This window comes from Pseudorca crassidens, chromosome 19 (genome assembly GCF_039906515.1).
Source record: "Pseudorca crassidens isolate mPseCra1 chromosome 19, mPseCra1.hap1, whole genome shotgun sequence".
Classification (NCBI taxonomy): Eukaryota; Metazoa; Chordata; class Mammalia; order Artiodactyla; family Delphinidae; genus Pseudorca; species Pseudorca crassidens.
The window spans coordinates 11,808,948-11,824,558 of NC_090314.1; the positions used below are offsets into that span (position 1 = coordinate 11,808,948).

General features: G+C 60.0%; 2 protein-coding genes across 5 annotated transcripts; one reads left to right on the forward strand and one right to left on the reverse strand.

Annotated features, from left to right (window-relative positions):
- Positions 1–174: 174 nt before the first annotated feature.
- On the reverse strand, positions 175–3,401 carry LOC137212166 (keratin, type II cytoskeletal 2 epidermal-like). Its single transcript, XM_067715224.1, has 5 exons — positions 1,914–3,401; positions 1,452–1,559; positions 1,269–1,340; positions 899–956; positions 175–201 (listed from the first exon to the last, which is right to left on the reverse strand). The coding sequence occupies exons 1-5, from the start codon at positions 2,435–2,437 to the stop codon at positions 190–192; spliced, it is 774 nt and encodes a 257-aa protein (XP_067571325.1). The 5' UTR covers positions 2,438–3,401; the 3' UTR covers positions 175–189.
- NEURL4 (neuralized E3 ubiquitin protein ligase 4) lies at positions 3,262–15,592 on the forward strand. Of its 4 annotated transcripts, none has more exons than XM_067715181.1 (29): positions 3,263–3,813; positions 4,786–5,230; positions 5,446–5,511; positions 5,656–5,954; positions 6,121–6,232; positions 6,320–6,408; positions 7,144–7,216; positions 7,366–7,630; positions 7,876–8,057; positions 8,378–8,463; positions 8,586–8,748; positions 8,836–9,034; positions 9,126–9,202; positions 9,337–9,415; positions 9,760–9,935; positions 10,023–10,154; positions 10,564–10,709; positions 10,819–11,043; positions 11,141–11,239; positions 11,323–11,484; positions 11,670–11,834; positions 12,399–12,557; positions 12,920–13,099; positions 13,241–13,328; positions 13,422–13,529; positions 13,677–13,821; positions 13,977–14,089; positions 14,170–14,335; positions 14,908–15,592. In XM_067715181.1, the coding sequence occupies exons 1-29, from the start codon at positions 3,523–3,525 to the stop codon at positions 15,110–15,112; spliced, it is 4,695 nt and encodes a 1,564-aa protein (XP_067571282.1). In that variant the 5' UTR covers positions 3,263–3,522; the 3' UTR covers positions 15,113–15,592. The 4 variants fall into 4 exon arrangements, with proteins under 4 accessions (XP_067571284.1, XP_067571282.1, XP_067571283.1 ...); XM_067715182.1 differs by having other exon boundaries at positions 9,760–9,929; XM_067715184.1 differs by lacking the exon at positions 3,263–3,813 and adding an exon at positions 3,832–3,942.
- Positions 15,593–15,611: the final 19 nt, after the last annotated feature.

Consider the following 15,611-nt stretch of genomic DNA (forward strand, 5'->3'; position numbering starts at 1 on the left):
TGGTCTGCTGCTCATCTTCTGTGTCCTCCTCAAGTTCAGGGTGGGGAGAGCACCTCAGATATCTTCGTTTGCTATAATACTCCTTGCGTCGCAGATCAATTTCCTTCTCCAACACGACGGTGGTGGATGAAGCTGGGGACTGATTTCTTAAGGCAGGGGAAGCTGAGGAGTCACCCAAATCAATCTGAGTCATGTGGCCACCTAGGGAATACAGGCCACCAGCTCCACTGTGACCCCCAAGCCCCGGGGAGAAGCTCAAGCCCCAGGTTCTCATCTCACTTCTATCACTCCCCACCCCCCGTTTTTAGAAAAACGTCAGTGACTTTTCCACCGGCCACGGTTCGCTTGGGCTTTCTGTTCCTCCTCCCCAGCCAGCTTTCCTTGGGGGCTATCCTGATGAAGACCCCATTCCAGCTGCCCTCTGTCTTCCCTGGGGTCACCTTCCAGCATGACCTCCCTGTCAGCCAGCAGGGCCCTAAGGAAGACAGGCTATGGTGGAGAAGGTTCTGGACTACAATTACCTTGGGTCCCTGGGGCCCCACCATAGCTAACCTTTGACTTCTAGGATGTCGTTCCTGGCCACCAGGCCAAGCTCATCTTTGACTCCTCTGGTCAGTCCTCTTGCCCCGCCTCTCTCCACAGGCCTGGGCTCTGAGGCCAGCATCACACCTCGACTGCCATTGCTCATACTGACACTGCCCACACTGCTGTTCTTGTTATTATCCAAGGGCAGCTTTTTCGGAGGCTTGAGGAACTTTCCTTCATTGTAGTGTGCCTTGCGGCGCTTTTCAAAATCACTGGATTCTGTGGGCCAGCGTCAGAGCTTGGCTTTCCTGCCAGGCTCTCGCTGAAGGCTCACGCCACCCACTTTCCACTCAATCCCCACCCCACATCTTACGTGTCTTGGAAAAGTTGTCTGAAGACCCTGAGCTTCTGTTATCACTGTACAGGAAGACCTTGGGGCAGAAATTGTCCATTGTTGCAAACCTGAAGGGGAGGGAAGCCAGTTGGGGGCACGGAAGGGAGAGAACAATGGGAGCAGGTGGTAGATGGGGCCAAGCTGGCTGACTCCCCCACTTTGTTTTTGTTTTTGTTTCTTGCGGTACGTGGGCCTCTCACTGTTGTGGCCTCTCCCGTTGCGGAGCACAGGCTCCGGACGTGCAGGCTCAGCGGCCATGGCTCACGGGCCCAGCCGCTCCGCAGCATGTGGGATCCTCCCGGACCGGGGCACGAACCCGTGTCCCCTGCATCGGCAGGCGGACTCTCACCTCTCTGCTAGCTCCTCAGGAGTCATTGTGTGAGAGGTCCCCGCGAGCAGGTCTTCGTCGCTGTCCTGCAGCCTGCACAGGAGGGAGGAAGCAGTGCCTCAGAAGGGGATAGCAGGCAGTCCCCCACTCCTTTGAGTAGGGAAGAGAGTCTGGGCTGAAGGGCTAGGGCTGAGGGTTCAGCACCTGTGGTTGGGAGTGCGGGGCTCATCCACCTTCATAAATCCATAGTCCTTGTCAGCAGGGTGGTAGGTCGCCAGAATATTCATTTCATCCCAGCGCTGACACTTTTTCCTTCGGGTGAGGGAAGGACACAGAAAAGGGGGAGGAAACCTTCTAGTGCCCTCCTCCTCACAGCCCTCTCTCATTCTTACAGTCATTCAAAAACTGTTGCTTGCACCCCCTTGTAGTTCCAGAGGTGTAGGAGGCTGGGGATGGGGTCACACCTGATGACAATCACGTACGATGTAGTTAGGGTACATGCTGACTTCTTATTCGGTACCTGCTACTCTCTCAAAGGCTAGGAACCTCAGATTTCCTACCCAATTACCCTCACCTACTCTCACTTTTAGTTCTTGGCACTCCGCCCCTTCTCCCCTGACTCCGCCTCCTCTAGTGTCTGGAATCCCTTCCTCCCGGGTTCCTTACCTCTCCGCCCTGGGGGATTTGTGCATCACGGTGGAGCTTCTGTTTTTTAGTATGCTCCGGGGCCGGTCCTCACAGGGTTTGTCGGAGTGCATGCAAGTTGACCCGGAGTGCGGAATGTATCCCGAGTAGTACACCCCAGGCCCCCCGGACCCCAGGTTGGACGTCCCGCATACACTGGTTCCAGGGAAGGGGGGATTAAGCCCGCCAGGGTGTGTACCGGACCCGGGATGCCGGTTGAGGCCGGAACCGAAGACTGCTGTCCCTCCGGAGGGCTGGCTAGAACCAGGACTGCCAATGACGGTTCCCCCGGAGTGTATGGGGGTCCCAGAACCGTGAAACATGGCTACTCCGCAGGGCAGCCCGGCGCCTGCCTCGACTCCTCCGATGCCTCCGGGCACTCCCCTGGTTGGCCCTCCAGGAGATTCTCCGTCGAGGCCGCTAGTAGCCCCCAGAGATTCCTGCTTCTCCATGGCACCACTAAGGGGCCACGCTAAGCTACCCCGCCCCGGCTCCCTGCACCACATAGCCCCGCCCCCACCGCGGCGGGCGGGGGACGCTTGGGCTAGGCCTGGGTCCCCTCCCCCACTGCTCCCTGGAGCCGCGGGGGGCGGAAAAACTGTATAGGGACCTCGGGCTGGGAGCCTCTCCGCTCGCCCCTCCTCTCCTGTCCCACCCTAAGACTTTTCTTTGTCTCTGGGATTTGTTCCCGCCTTTCTCCCCATCGCTGCCCTCATCCGAATTATCCAATCGTAGTCAGGGGTCCTGGCCGTGGGGCGTGAAGCCTAATTGTGACGTCACAGTCCTCCAAGCTTAGCGTGAGCGTCGAGTGAGTTGTGCTGGGGGTTTGTTGACAGCTCTGGGGGAATCTTTGGGGAATGTCAGCGCCGTTGCTTGAAACTTCCTGCCGGGGTTCCTTTGCATTCTTTATTCGTGGCTTTAAAACCTCAAGATAGGCTTGACTAGAAACATCCGCGAGCTTTTTTTCCCCCCCAAAGCCGGGCCGCTCTGCCTCTGCGGAGAGTTGTGATACAAAGTGGAGGGACTGCGACACTCTAGAAAGACATAACCGGTCTCAGTGGTAGGGAGGGCAGATATTTTCATTTACAAAGCTACCAGTTCCCTGCTCTGGGAACTCAGAGCTCGCTCACACCACTTCGAAACGAGCAGAGAGAAGGAAAGCTCCCCCCTCCCCTTGCCGTAAAGCGAATACTTCAAGGTGTTGCCTGCTTCGACGAAGGCGGGGTCTTCGGTGCAGCTGTCGCAAAGCTGAAAGTGTTTGGGCACTAACTCCCCCCCCGTCGCGTCGTAAAGATGCCTGCGGCAGTCGTTTCTCCCACTGTCGCAAAAGCTCCCGGCCCGTCTTCACCCCTCTGAAGCCACTCCGTCACCTCGCCCGTGTCGTAAAGCAAACCTGCCCGACCCTGTCGTCCTTTCTCTTCCCACCGTGGTAGTCCTTAGTTCCCTAACCCGGGATGCTTTATTGCCCGGCACTGCCGTAAAGCATATCTGGCCCCAACCCCCCCGGTCCTATTCCCTAAGGGCGTCCGTGCACCGCGGTTGCCACGGTGCCGCCAAGCGCGGCTGTCGCGCGGCCCCGGTGTCAGCGGCGATGGCGGCGGGGTCGGGTGGGAGTGGGGGCTCTGGGGGAGGCCCCGGGCCGGGGCCGGGTGGGGGTGGGGGTGGGGGCCCCCCTGGCGGGAGCGGCCCAGGACCGGGGTCTGGCGGGGGTCCGGGCAGCGGCGGGGAGCTGCACCCGCGCACCGGGCGCTTGGTGAGCCTATCGGCCTGTGGGCGTACAGCGCGGCGGCAGCAGCCGGGCCAGGAGTTTAATCACGGGCTGGTGTTGAGCCGGGAACCCTTGCGCGATGGACGCATCTTCACCGTCCGCATCGACCGCAAGGTGCGGAGCTGGGGCCGCGGAAGAGAGATGTGGAGGGTGGTGGGAGGGGACTAGAAGGAGATGGGGGAGGCCAGCCAGGGTAGTCCACATCACCGGGTACCGAGAGGGAACCGCCAGACAGGACACCAGGTAGGTGATGGGCGGGAAGGGACCATGAAACGGAAACATTCAGTCTTAAGAAGAAGGAGACAAGGAGAGCTTGAGTTTTCTTAAGATCCAGGAGCAGGGAAGGGACGTGGGGCCCCACCCACTATAATGACTAGGGAACAGATCTGGAACAATTTTGGGGAGATGGAGGATGGAGAGATGTCAGAAGTGTGATGGGAGGAGAAGAGAGATAACCAAGAAAAGAACAACCATTGAAGGACAAACTCACCGGTTTGGCCAGAAAGATGGATGAAAAGAAATATTCAAGGAGCAAGAGGTGTGTGTGCCTGTGCATAATGTGGTGAAGAGGCCGGGTGCACAGAGACAGAATTTGGGAGAAGGGTGAGTTTGAGTGCAGCCAGAGCCTAGGAGAGAAATAGACCATATACAAGGAGGGAGAGAGCCATATACAAGGAGGGAGAGAGCCATATACAAGAGCAAGGAATATGGACGTGGAGAGCTGTGAATTTGGCTGGTTGAGGGGCCACAGAGACCAGGGAAGTTAGAGGCGGCAGGGGGCTGGGGCCAGGGAATTTAGCCAGCCTGGTGGGGAAAGGCGTGGTGTTGTAGACAGTGAGCACCCACAGTACAAAGCAGAGTTGCTAAAGGAGAGCAGGCCCAACCATCCCCTGAGACCAGAGTCCAGAAAATACCTGTGGGACTGCATCTCTGGATGGTGATGCCTTGTGTCTCAAGAGAGCAAAGCCAGTTAGCTGTCTGAGAGGTGGGAAGAGGGGGACACAGTGGCCTGTGAAATGTGGTTTCCTAGTGGTGGGAGACCCATTCGTGGCCCATCCTGAGTCCCTGTCCATCACCCCATCACAGGTCAACTCCTGGAGTGGCTCCATTGAGATTGGGGTGACGGCACTGGACCCCAGTGTGCTGGACTTCCCAAGCAGCGCCACGGGGCTGAAGGGGGGCTCGTGGGTAGTGTCAGGCTGCTCGGTGCTGAGGGATGGACGTTCTGTGCTGGAGGAGTATGGGCAGGACCTGGACCAGCTTGGCGAAGGGGACCGTGTGGGCGTGGAGCGCACAGCTGCTGGGGAGCTGCGGCTCTGGGTGAATGGGCGGGATTGCGGCGTGGCCGCCACGGGCCTGCCAGCTCGTGTCTGGGCCGTCGTGGACCTTTACGGCAAGTGCACCCAGATCACCGTGCTACCCCCTGAGCCGGGCTTCAGCCCCCCTACTCCCGTCCCCACACCTCCCCTCGAACCCTCTGCCCCCGCTGAAGATTCTACCTGGTCTGAACAGGGGACCTCTGGGGATGAAGGTGAGAACACAGCTGGGGCAGCGGTGGAGGAGTGGGGCAGAGGGAATGGCTGAAGGAATGGGGGAAATGTAGGGACAAGTAGGGTATGGGCAGGGCCACTCAGACCCCCGAGTCTGTTGAAGGGGATAGCAGGGACTAGAGGAGGGGTGTCATGGCTGTGGGCCCTGCAGCAGGGGCCGAACACTTATTCCCCTCCTATCCCACTTGGTCGCCAGCCTTCACGGTGTCCCCCGCGCAGGCCCGGCCGGAGACGTTTCCTAACAGCCTTGAGTCGCATAATGGTGAGGGCTCCGGGGAGGTCCCGGGAAGGGGAGTGGGAAGTGAGGTGGACAGGGAGGGACCTCAGGAGAGGGGTAGGGGGAGCGCGGCAAGCCTGAGGATGAGGAGACTCATTTCTGCTTCCTTCCTCCGCCCTGCTATCGCAGAATTTGCCAGCATGGAGCTCTCCGAGGTGGTGAGCAACGCCATCCTGTCTGCCTACAACGGGGGGCTCCTAAATGTGAACCTGAGCTCCCCACTGGCAGGGGAAGCACCGGGGCCTAGCGGCACTGCCACCTCACCCATCCTCACTTCCAACGATGCCCTCCTCTTTCACGAGAAGTGTGGAACCCTCATCAAACTCAGCAACAATAATAAGACGGCAGAGCGCCGCCGGCCCCTGGATGAATTCAACAATGGGGTTGTCATGACCAACCGCCCACTCCGGGACAATGAGATGTTTGAGGTGTGCAAGGCCCTGGGGTCTGGCTGGCACCTCACCCTCCGGGAGCTAGAGATGGGGCTTGATGCTGGAAGGGGGCGGGGGTGGCCTGGGGAAGAGCCAAGGGCACAGAGTTTTTTCTCTGCATTTACATTCCCCGCCTCTCCCTTCCACTGTCACTACACCCAAGATCCGCATCGACAAGCTCGTAGATAAGTGGTCAGGCTCCATTGAGATTGGTGTCACCACCCACAACCCCAACAATTTGGAGTACCCAGCCACCATGACCAACCTGCAGTCAGGTACCAGCCCCCGGCAGGGTGGGCATGGCCTGTGGTTGCTGAGGTGAAGGAAGCCCGTACCCTAACCAGGGTGTCCGCTTCCCCCAGGCACCATCATGATGAGTGGCTGCGGGATCCTGACCAACGGCAAGGGCACCCGCCGGGAGTACTGTGAATTCAGTCTGGATGAGCTGCAGGTGAGGGTGGGCTCAAAGCGCGGGCCAGTCTCCAGGGGCGCCCGGGCACTGTGCAGCCCTCCCTGGGCACTGTGCTCTCTGACCTAGGGCAAGGCCCTTTATCTTTTGCTTGAAGGCTCCTTCTGAGAAGGCAGGGTTGCCCAACAGTTAGGCACTCAGATTTGGGAGTCAGATGGGTTTAATTCATTTCTCTGTTTGGCCATTCGTGGTAGTGATCTGCAGCAAGAAACTTACCCTCTTTGGTAGTTGTTTCTTTTTTTTTTTCGCGGTACGTGGGCCTCTCACTGTTGTGGCCTCTCCCGCTGCAGAGCACAGGCTCTGGATGCGCAGGCTCAGCGGCCATAGCCCACGGGTCCAGCCGCGCCGCGGCATGTGGGATCCTCCCGGACCGGGGCACGAACCCGCATCCCCCGCATCGGCAGGCGGACCCCCAACCACTGCACCACCAGGGAAGCCCCTGTTTCTTCTTAATGTCTAGAAATGAACCCGTCAGTAGTGTTCGATAGACTGTCGTGAGGGTTAATAGGTCGGTGTTGATAAAGTGGTTTAACACAGTGCCTGACTTGCCTTGAGCATCAGAGTGGCCTGAGACGCGTGGGAGCCTTTTGGAGCTGTTTCCCTGTCGCATGGTGTGGTGGGAAGGCTCGAAGCCCACTCTGTTCTCACAGTCCCCAGGACAAGTCTGGAGCCTGATTGTGAATGGATTCCAGGCTGTTATTTTTCTGCTTTGAATAGGAGGGCGACCACATTGGTCTCACGAGGAAGTCCAACTCTGCCCTACACTTCTTCATTAATGGCATTGATCAGGGTAAGGGGAAGCTCAGAGAGAGCAGCTGGGCCAGGGCTTTTGCTGTGAGGGGGTCTGTATCTCATTCTCTTGCCTATTTCATGCTCCATCTCCCTATATTGACTCTTCTCCCCTCATCCCCCCATTCCCTGTGCCTTCCACCCCCGCAGGCGTGGCTACCCCCTTGACGCCCCCAGTGGTGTACGGTGTGGTGGACTTGTATGGGATGGCTGTGAAGGTGACCATCGTCCACAATAACAACCACAGTGACCGCCTACGCCGGAACAATGCCATCCTGCGGGCGCTGTCCCCTGAGGGTGCTCTCCGCCGGGCTGCTCCTGCGGCCCAGGCAGAACCCGAGCGCCTGCTCTTCCACCCCAACTGTGGGCAGAAGGCAGCCATCACCCACGAGGGACGCACTGCCCTGAGGCCCCAGTATGGCCCATGGGGTGGGGAGAAGCCTGCGGAGGGGCTCTGATGGGATTGGGGGGAGGGGTGGGGCAGTGGGAGGCAGCAGGAGTCTGGTGTGGGGCGTCCTGGACAGAGAAGGGGGGCCTCTTGGAGTGTGAAGCGTGGCTGCTTGACTTGGGTAGTGGGTGTCGGGCAGGCATCGCCGGGCTGAGCTTTGGCACACTCAGTATGTGTGTCGGGATCTGAGTCCCCACTTGCTGTGCCCTCAGTGCCACTGACGACTTCAATCATGGCGTGGTACTGAGCAGCAGAGCCCTGCGGGACGGAGAGGTGTTCCAGGTGCGCATCGACAAGATGGTGGACAAATGGGCTGGCTCCATTGAGATTGGCGTCACCACCCACAACCCTGCCTACCTCCAGTTGCCCTCCACCATGACCAACTTGCGCTCTGGTGAGCTCCCAAGAAGGGCAGGGCCAAGATAGGATGCTGGGGGGAAGCCGTCCCTGAAGCCCTGAAGCTTGTTCTCCAGCCCCTCTTTCACTTGTCACATTTATGACGACGCATTCAGTGGCTGAGGAGTGCCATGTGGACAGGGCCTGTGGCTGGCTTGGGAACTGCAGAGTTTTCTTGCCCTGCTCTGGGAAGCAAGCAAGTGTCAAAGAAAAGGCGGGATGGGCTAATGGCTTTGGGGAGTAATGTGGGGACCGCTATGTAGAGGAGAGGAGCTCTGGCTTTCCCCTTATGGCCTCTGCCACTCCTTGTCCCCCTAGGGACCTGGATGATGACAGGGAATGGGGTGATGCACAATGGGACGACCATCTTGGACGAATATGGGCACAACCTGGACCGGCTCAAGGTGGGAGAGTGGGGGTACCGCCAGGTGTCGGCAGCGGGGAGGTAGGCAAGGTGGGGCTGCTGCGGGACCGGCCCAGGCAGGAACTCCGCCTGACTCCTCACTCCAGCCCCCCTTCTTCCAAGGCAGGGGACACGGTGGGCGTGGTGCGGCGGGAGGACGGAACTCTCCACTTCTTTGTCAATGGGATGACTCAGGGCCCCGCCGCCTGGAACGTGCCCCCGGGCGTCTATGCTGTCGTTGATCTCTATGGCCAGGCAGCCCAGGCCACCATTGTGGACGACGTGGGTGAGGGCCGGGCTGGGCAGGGGTTGGGGTGGCCTTGGGAGGCTTAGAGACAACTGTAATCCTAATGGGTGATGTCCACTCTTGCAGAGGTGCCCCAGGTTCCTGAGCCACTCCCTGAGGGGAACAACCAGGTGTCTCCAAGCTCCCCGTCATCCGGGACCGGGGGCTCCGACCTCCGCTTCCACCAGCTGCATGGCAGCAACGCAGTCATCACCAACGGTGGCCGCACTGCACTCCGCCACAACTGCCGCAGCGAGTTCAATGACGCCATCGTCATCTCCAACCGGTCAGTGTTGGGACTTTCATGTGCCCACTTTCCTACTACCCAGCGTCGGCCACCCAAGTAGGGCCTGTCTGATGGCCATTCTCCCTGGCAGGGCCCTGAGGGATGGAGAGCTGTTTGAAATTGTCATTCAGAAGATGGTAGACCGCTGGTCAGGCTCCATCGAGGCTGGTGAGGGGCACGTGTGTGTGTGTGTGTGTGTGTGTGTGTGCGCGCGCGCGCGCGCGCGCACGCATGCACTGCAGTCAGGTGCTGGCTGCAGGAGGCTGGGGGCTCAGCTCAGACCCACCCCTGCCTCCTTCCAGGAGTGACCGCTATTCGGCCTGAGGACCTTGAATTCCCCAACACTATGACGGACATTGACTACGATACGTGGATGCTGAGGTTGGGCTGTCTGCTTTGGGGACCAGCTGGGTGGGGCTGGGTGGAGCTGGCTGGGATGAGGGACGCAGAGTTGGGGCATGTGGTGGCCATAGACAATGACAGACCCAGGGGTTCTGGCTGCCCAGTCCCTTCGATTCTGGGAAGCCCTCCCCCCACACCCTTAGGGAAGCTCCTGCTTTTCCCTGGGGGACCCCAGGGATGAAGGATACACGATTGGGTCTCAGACCCCAGATCGAGATCCCAGTCTGAGGCACTGGAAGGTTCCGACAAGCAGAGACTGGGCAGAGGCCTGTGTGGGGAGAGGAAGCTGGGAGGCTGACCTACTCCTTCTGTCATCCCCCCAGCGGCACAGCCATCATGCAAGATGGTAACACCATGCGCAACAACTACGGGTGTGACCTTGACGCGCTAGGCACGGGTGCCCGCATCGGCATGATGCGCACTGCCAAGGGCGATCTGCACTACTTCATCAACGGCCAGGACCAAGGCGCTGCCTGCTCAGGCTTGCCTCCCGGTAAAGGTGACTACTCCGTGGCTTTCGCCCTGCCACCTTCAGCCCAGCCCACCCCTGGCTATCAGGCTCCTGACCCCTTTCTTTCTTACCCAGAGGTGTATGCAGTAGTGGATCTATATGGCCAGTGTGTCCAAGTGTCCATCACCAATGCCACCGGCCCCATGGACAACAGTCTGGCGACCAGCAACACCGCCACTGAGAAGTCATTCCCCCTGCACTCCCCAGGTTCAGCCGGCAGGGAGGGAGGGAGGGCTCTGCCTGCCTGCTGTGGGCCTGGGGGATGCAGTTTCCAGGTCACGGAAGCTGTTCAAAGATAGGCTGGCTGCAGCAGCTGCAGACCGAGGGGGAGGGATCAACCCGTGGTGGGAAGCAGCCAAGAAGAGGGGAGGAGGTTACACCTGGTACACAGGGCCTAGACCCTTCTCCGCCACCAGGGGCCCGGGACACCGTAGCTGGGCGTGGCAGGTTTGGGACTGGGTCTTGCCTCGGTGAAAGAGGAGTCAGGGGTCTTGAGGGAGCACTGGAGGTGGAACCTTCGCGTCAACTTCCTGCTTCACCTGAAAGCTTTGCCTGTGTCCTGTCTGAAGCTTGCTGCCCCAGTCCTCCCCCATCCTCTGGTGCCATCTTTCCACAGCGGCTGGCGTGGCTCACCGATTCCACAGTACTTGCGGCAAGAACATCACCCTGGAGGAAGACGGCACGAGGGCGGTGCGTGCTGCCGGCTACGCCCACGGCCTCGTCTTCAGCACCAAGGAGCTCAAGACCGAGGAGGTCTTTGAGGTGGGCTGTGGCGATGTGACAGGGGAGGTGGCGGACCCTTCACAGCAGAGCCAGACTGCTTCCCACCCTCCTGCCCCACAGTGCCACTGAGAGTTCCTCTCTCTCACAGGTGAAAGTAGAGGAGCTGGATGAGAAGTGGGCTGGTTCCCTCCGGCTAGGGCTGACCACACTAGCACCGGGGGAGACGGGGCCTGGAGCGGGCAGTGGCCCGGGGCTGCCTCCCTCCCTGCCAGAGCTCCGGACTAAGACCACCTGGATGGTGTCCAGCTGTGAAGTGAGGCGCGACGGGCAGCTCCAGAGGATGAACTATGGCCGGAACCTCGAGAGGCTGGGGGTGAAGCAGCTGACTTCAGGGACCGGGGTGGGCATGGGAGTCGGGGTGGCGGGGAGAGGCGGGCTGAGCACTTGTCCTTGCCTCACCTTGGCCCTAGGTGGGGAGCCGTGTGGGCATTCGCCGAGGGGCAGATGACACGATGCACATCCTGGTAGATGGAGAGGATATGGGGCCTGCAGCCACCGGCATTGCCAAGGTAGACCCAAGACCAGCACTGGGTCTGGGAGTGGGGTTGAGGTCCTCCACTGATCTCTGACTTCTGGGTCTATGTGCCCCCAGAGCGTGTGGGCCGTGTTGGATCTGTATGGGCCAGTGCGGAGTGTTTCTATTGTCAGCTCCACCAGGCTGGACGAGCCAGAAGGCACCCAGCCTCCTTCCCCCAGCTCGGACACTGGCAGCGAGGGCGAGGAGGAGGATGAGGGCGAGGAGCACGGCCTGGAAGTAAGAGGCAGCAGCAGGGCCCACTGGGCACAGGGAGGGACCGTTGGTGGCCCGTTGGGTTGTCTTCAGGTTCTCTGATCCAGCCCTGGGTGGGCGGAGGCTTATCTGCAGGCTCTGTCAAGCCCAGTGGGGTGGCTCAGGCCTCGCGTCGGCCGCCCCGCAGCTCACTCTCTCCTCCACACCAGGGCCAGAATCAAGTGGCCGTTATGCCCACAGCCCTCGAGTTCCTAGAGAACCATGGGAAGAATATTCTCTTGTCCAACGGGAACCGTACAGCTACACGAGTGGCCAGCTACAACCAGGGCATCGTTGTCATCAGCCAGCCCCTGGTGCCCCAGCTGCTGGTCCAGGTGGGCCTCACCTCCTTGTCCCCGGCTCCTCTTGCTCAGGGTGACCCAGGGCCAACCCTCCTGCAGAGAGGCTTTTCCAGGTTGAGGACAAAGTGGAAGGCATGCCCTTTGGGTGAGCTTCCTGGGCTTTTGTTCATATCCTGTGGTGGCAGTTGTATATCAGTTTCCAGGAAGTACCCACCTGGGGGCTGTGACGAGGGAAGAAGTGGAGAGGGGCTGAGGGATGCCAGGGAGACTCCTGATTCTATATGTGGGAACAGGGCATGCTTTCCAGAGGAGGGGGTCTTGTGCTGCAGACTACAAGTTGTCAGAGTTAGGCAGGTGAAGAAAGCCCATGGGGACAAGAATCCTTTTAGAAGCAATAGCAAGACAAAGGCTGAAAGAGGGAAGGACACAGCTGAATTTGCAGTTTCCTGTCTGTCCAGGCATCGGAAGGGGTGGCATCCCAGGCCACACTGTGGGGTGCCGTCTTCTCTCCCTGGCTGGGGTGAGGAGCCCGGTCCTGCAGGGTGGGTGACCTCTTTGTAGGAGGCCATGATTGCGGAGTGGTTGCCTTCTCCCCAGGTACGGATAGACTTCTTGAACCGGCAGTGGACATCTTCCCTTGTCCTGGGAGTCATTACCTGCCCACCGGAGAGGCTCAACTTCCCTGCTTCTGCCTGTGCCCTCAAACGGGCGGCCTGGCTGCTGCGGGGCCGTGGGGTCTTCCACAACGGTCTCAAGGTGGGTAGGGAGCAGAGAGAAGGGGGGGGGCTGGCCGAGAGGGAGAAGAGGGGCCCCTAACCCTGGAGCTAGGACCGTAGGTATAAAGGCGTCCTGTAGTGGATGGGCAAGGGTGTGAGCGGCGTTACCTGGTCAGTCTCGGGCTCATCGTCTCCTCCTACATCCCTGCCATGGAGAATGTTGCGGGGGGTGGGGCTGGGGGAGGTGGAGTCTAGGTAACTGAAGCAGGGGCAGAGCCTGGGCAGTGGGCAAGTGTGGAGGCAAAGCCCAGGGACTGGCGACCCGAAGCTTAGTGAGGGGCCGGGGTGGCTGCTGCCGGTGGGAGTCTGATCTCTGGGAAGACAGTAGGTCTCTCCCCCCAGATCTGTGAGAAGTTTGGGCCAAATCTGGACACGTGTCCTGAAGGCACCATCCTGGGACTGCGGCTAGACAGCTCTGGGGGGCTGCATCTCCACATCAATGGGATGGACCAGGGAGTGGCTGTGCCAGATGTCCCCCAGCCCTGCCATGCGCTCGTGGACCTCTACGGGCAGTGTGAGCAGGTTAGTGGCAGCAGAGGCGGGGAGGAGTGGTGCCTGGGAGGCTGGGCTGTCCGAGGACAGGGGAAGTCTGGAGTTCAAGGAGGGGATCAGCAGGCTCTGGGGGCTGGTCACACTCTGGCTGACCACCCCTCTCCCCTGCAGGTGACAATCGTGACCCCTGAACCAGGGGCTGCCAGTGGAAAGAGTGCTGGAACCCAAGGGGACATGGAGAAAGCTGACATGGTGGATGGTGAGCCAGCCGAAGGGGCCAGGATCCCATCTCACCCCCACCTCGTACTTCTGGCCCCGGCTCCCGTGACCTTTGCCCCTTCTGCTCCCTCAGGTATCAAGGAGAGTGTGTGCTGGGGTCCACCGCCCACTGCTAGCCCCCTCAAGAGCTGTGAGTACCACGCCCTTTGCTCCCGTTTCCAGGAACTGCTGCTGCTTCCTGGTGAGTCCCCAGTCCCCCAGAACCTGCCTCATTCCCTGCCCAGCCCAGGGCCATGGCCGGAGCCCTGGAGACCAGTAGGAAAGAGGCCACATGGCTGAGACCCAGGGCGGGAGCCATGCCACAAAGTCTGCCACTCACTCTCCACAGAGGATTATTTCATGCCTCCGCCGAAGCGCAGCCTGTGCTACTGTGAGTCTTGCCGGAAGCTTCGAGGGGATGAGGCCCACAGACGCCGTGGGGAGCCCCCGCGGGAATACGCTCTGCCCTTTGGCTGGTGCAGGTTCAACCTCAGGTACGTATGGGGCAGGGTCATGCTTCTCTCTCACTGTTCTTTGCCCCCTTGAGAAAGGGAGGTCCCGAGAGGGTGTATGGTAGAAGACAAAACTTCTTGTCTGGGGAATGACCTCGGGGAGCCAGTGACCTTTGTCCTATGTGTCCACCTCCTAGGGTGAATCCCCGCCTAGAGGCTGGGACACTAACCAAGAAGTGGCACATGGCGTATCATGGGAGCAACGTGGCAGCCGTCCGGAGGGTGCTGGACCGGGGGGAGCTGGGAGCAGGTACCACGGCACTGGCAGAGGCCGGGCAGGCCGGGCCCATGGGCCATGGGGGGGCCACCCTGACCCAGCTCTCCTCACAGGCACTGCTTCCATCCTGAGCTGCCGGCCCTTGAAGGGAGAGCCTGGGCTGGGGTTTGAGGAGCCTGGCGAGAACTGCGCGCCTCCTCGGGAGCAGCAGCCCCCTCCAGTGCTGCTTTCCCCCTCCCTCCAATATGCTGGGGCTGAGGCCCTGGCATCCAAAGTGCAGTGAGTACACAGGAAGCAGGGCCTGGGGCCACACGGGTCGCCATGATTCCCTCTCCTCTCCCACCTTGTCTCCCTAGTTCCTCAGTCTCTACCCAGCCCTTTCTTCACACAGTCTTTGCACAAGTACCACTTATTTTGTCCTATCACAGAGAACAAAGAAGGGAACCCTAGGCATGTGGAAGTTATGCTCTTTCTTGCTCTAGAATGTTTATGCATAATAAGTATTTAGTATTTTTAAAGGTGACAAGTACTATGGAAACAAAAAGAGTGGGTGAAGTGGGTCAGAAGTGTGGTTGGAGCGGGCGTATGGTATAGGGTGGTCTGGGTAGACTTCATTAAGAAGGTGAGATCTGAGCAAAGACTTGGAGAAGGCAGGAGGGAGTTAGGCGAGCAGGCATTGGGAAGAAGGCCATTTCAAGTAGAGAGGACGGCTAGAGCCAGGTTCCTGTACGGAGAGAGTGATTCCTGAGAACAGCAAGGCCAGCTTCTAACTGTCGTGGTGGCAGCTGGAAAGGGGGAGAGGTCCTGGGCCCAGAGGTCTCACTGCCCTATTTATGCTTCTTGCCTGACAGATTCCGGGACCCCAAATCCCAGCAGACACACCAGGCCCAGGTGGCGTTCCAGGTGTGTGTGCGCCCTGGCTCCTACACCCCCGGACCCCCTTCCGCTGCCCTCAGAGAGCCTCCCGACCCTCACTTCAGCCCAGCCGAACTTGAGTGGGTAACCAAGGAGAAGGGGGCCACACTTCTCTATGCCCTGCTGGTACGGGTGGAGTGAGGGGTGAGGCTGCACCACTACAAGCACAGTTGGGCCTCGGCCCGTGGACTCTGAATGACGACTGCCACCACCTCACTCCAGCGACCCACGGCACGCTGAGTGCTCAGCCTGGCAGATGCACAGGAGCATGCGGGCAGACTCTCAGACTAGCTGGGAAGCGGAGCTGTCTCCGTGCCCAGGGCTCGGACAGTCCCTCCCTCCGAGGTGAAGGCGCAGCGGGGAGCCCGGCCGCAGGCCCTGGAGAACCCTCTCCATGCACTGATCTGGGGAGCACGACTCCCCGCGACTCCTCCCCCATACACTTAATTTATTTCCGTTTCTGTTCTGGTTACTGTGAATTCCAGAGGAGTCTCCCGGTGCCCCACATGAAGCTGCTTTTCCGGCCCAGGGGGGAGTGGGGAAGGCGGCGCCGGGGGTCGGGCCTCTGTACAGTTGTTACTGACTCTGATTTCTAAGGAGCCAATAAACGCCGTCTCAGAGCAGCCGCCTCGGCCTCTCT

Bases quoted from the DNA above. Each gene is read 5' to 3' on its own strand.
- LOC137212166 (XM_067715224.1), bottom strand. From the start codon at position 2,437: ATGTGGTGCAGGGAGCCGGGGCGGGGTAGCTTAGCGTGGCCCCTTAGT. The intron at 1,560-1,913 runs GTAAGGAACCCG...CCTCACCCGAAG, and splicing joins AAATCCCCCAGGGCGGAGAG to GAAAAAGTGTCAGCGCTGGG. The intron at 1,341-1,451 runs GTGCTGAACCCT...CCTCCTGTGCAG, and splicing joins CCCCGCACTCCCAACCACAG to GCTGCAGGACAGCGACGAAG.
- NEURL4 (XM_067715181.1), top strand. From the start codon at position 3,523: ATGGCGGCGGGGTCGGGTGGGAGTGGGGGCTCTGGGGGAGGCCCCGGG. The intron at 5,512-5,655 runs GTGAGGGCTCCG...CTGCTATCGCAG, and splicing joins CAGCCTTGAGTCGCATAATG to AATTTGCCAGCATGGAGCTC. The intron at 13,100-13,240 runs GTTAGTGGCAGC...TCTCCCCTGCAG, and splicing joins TCTACGGGCAGTGTGAGCAG to GTGACAATCGTGACCCCTGA.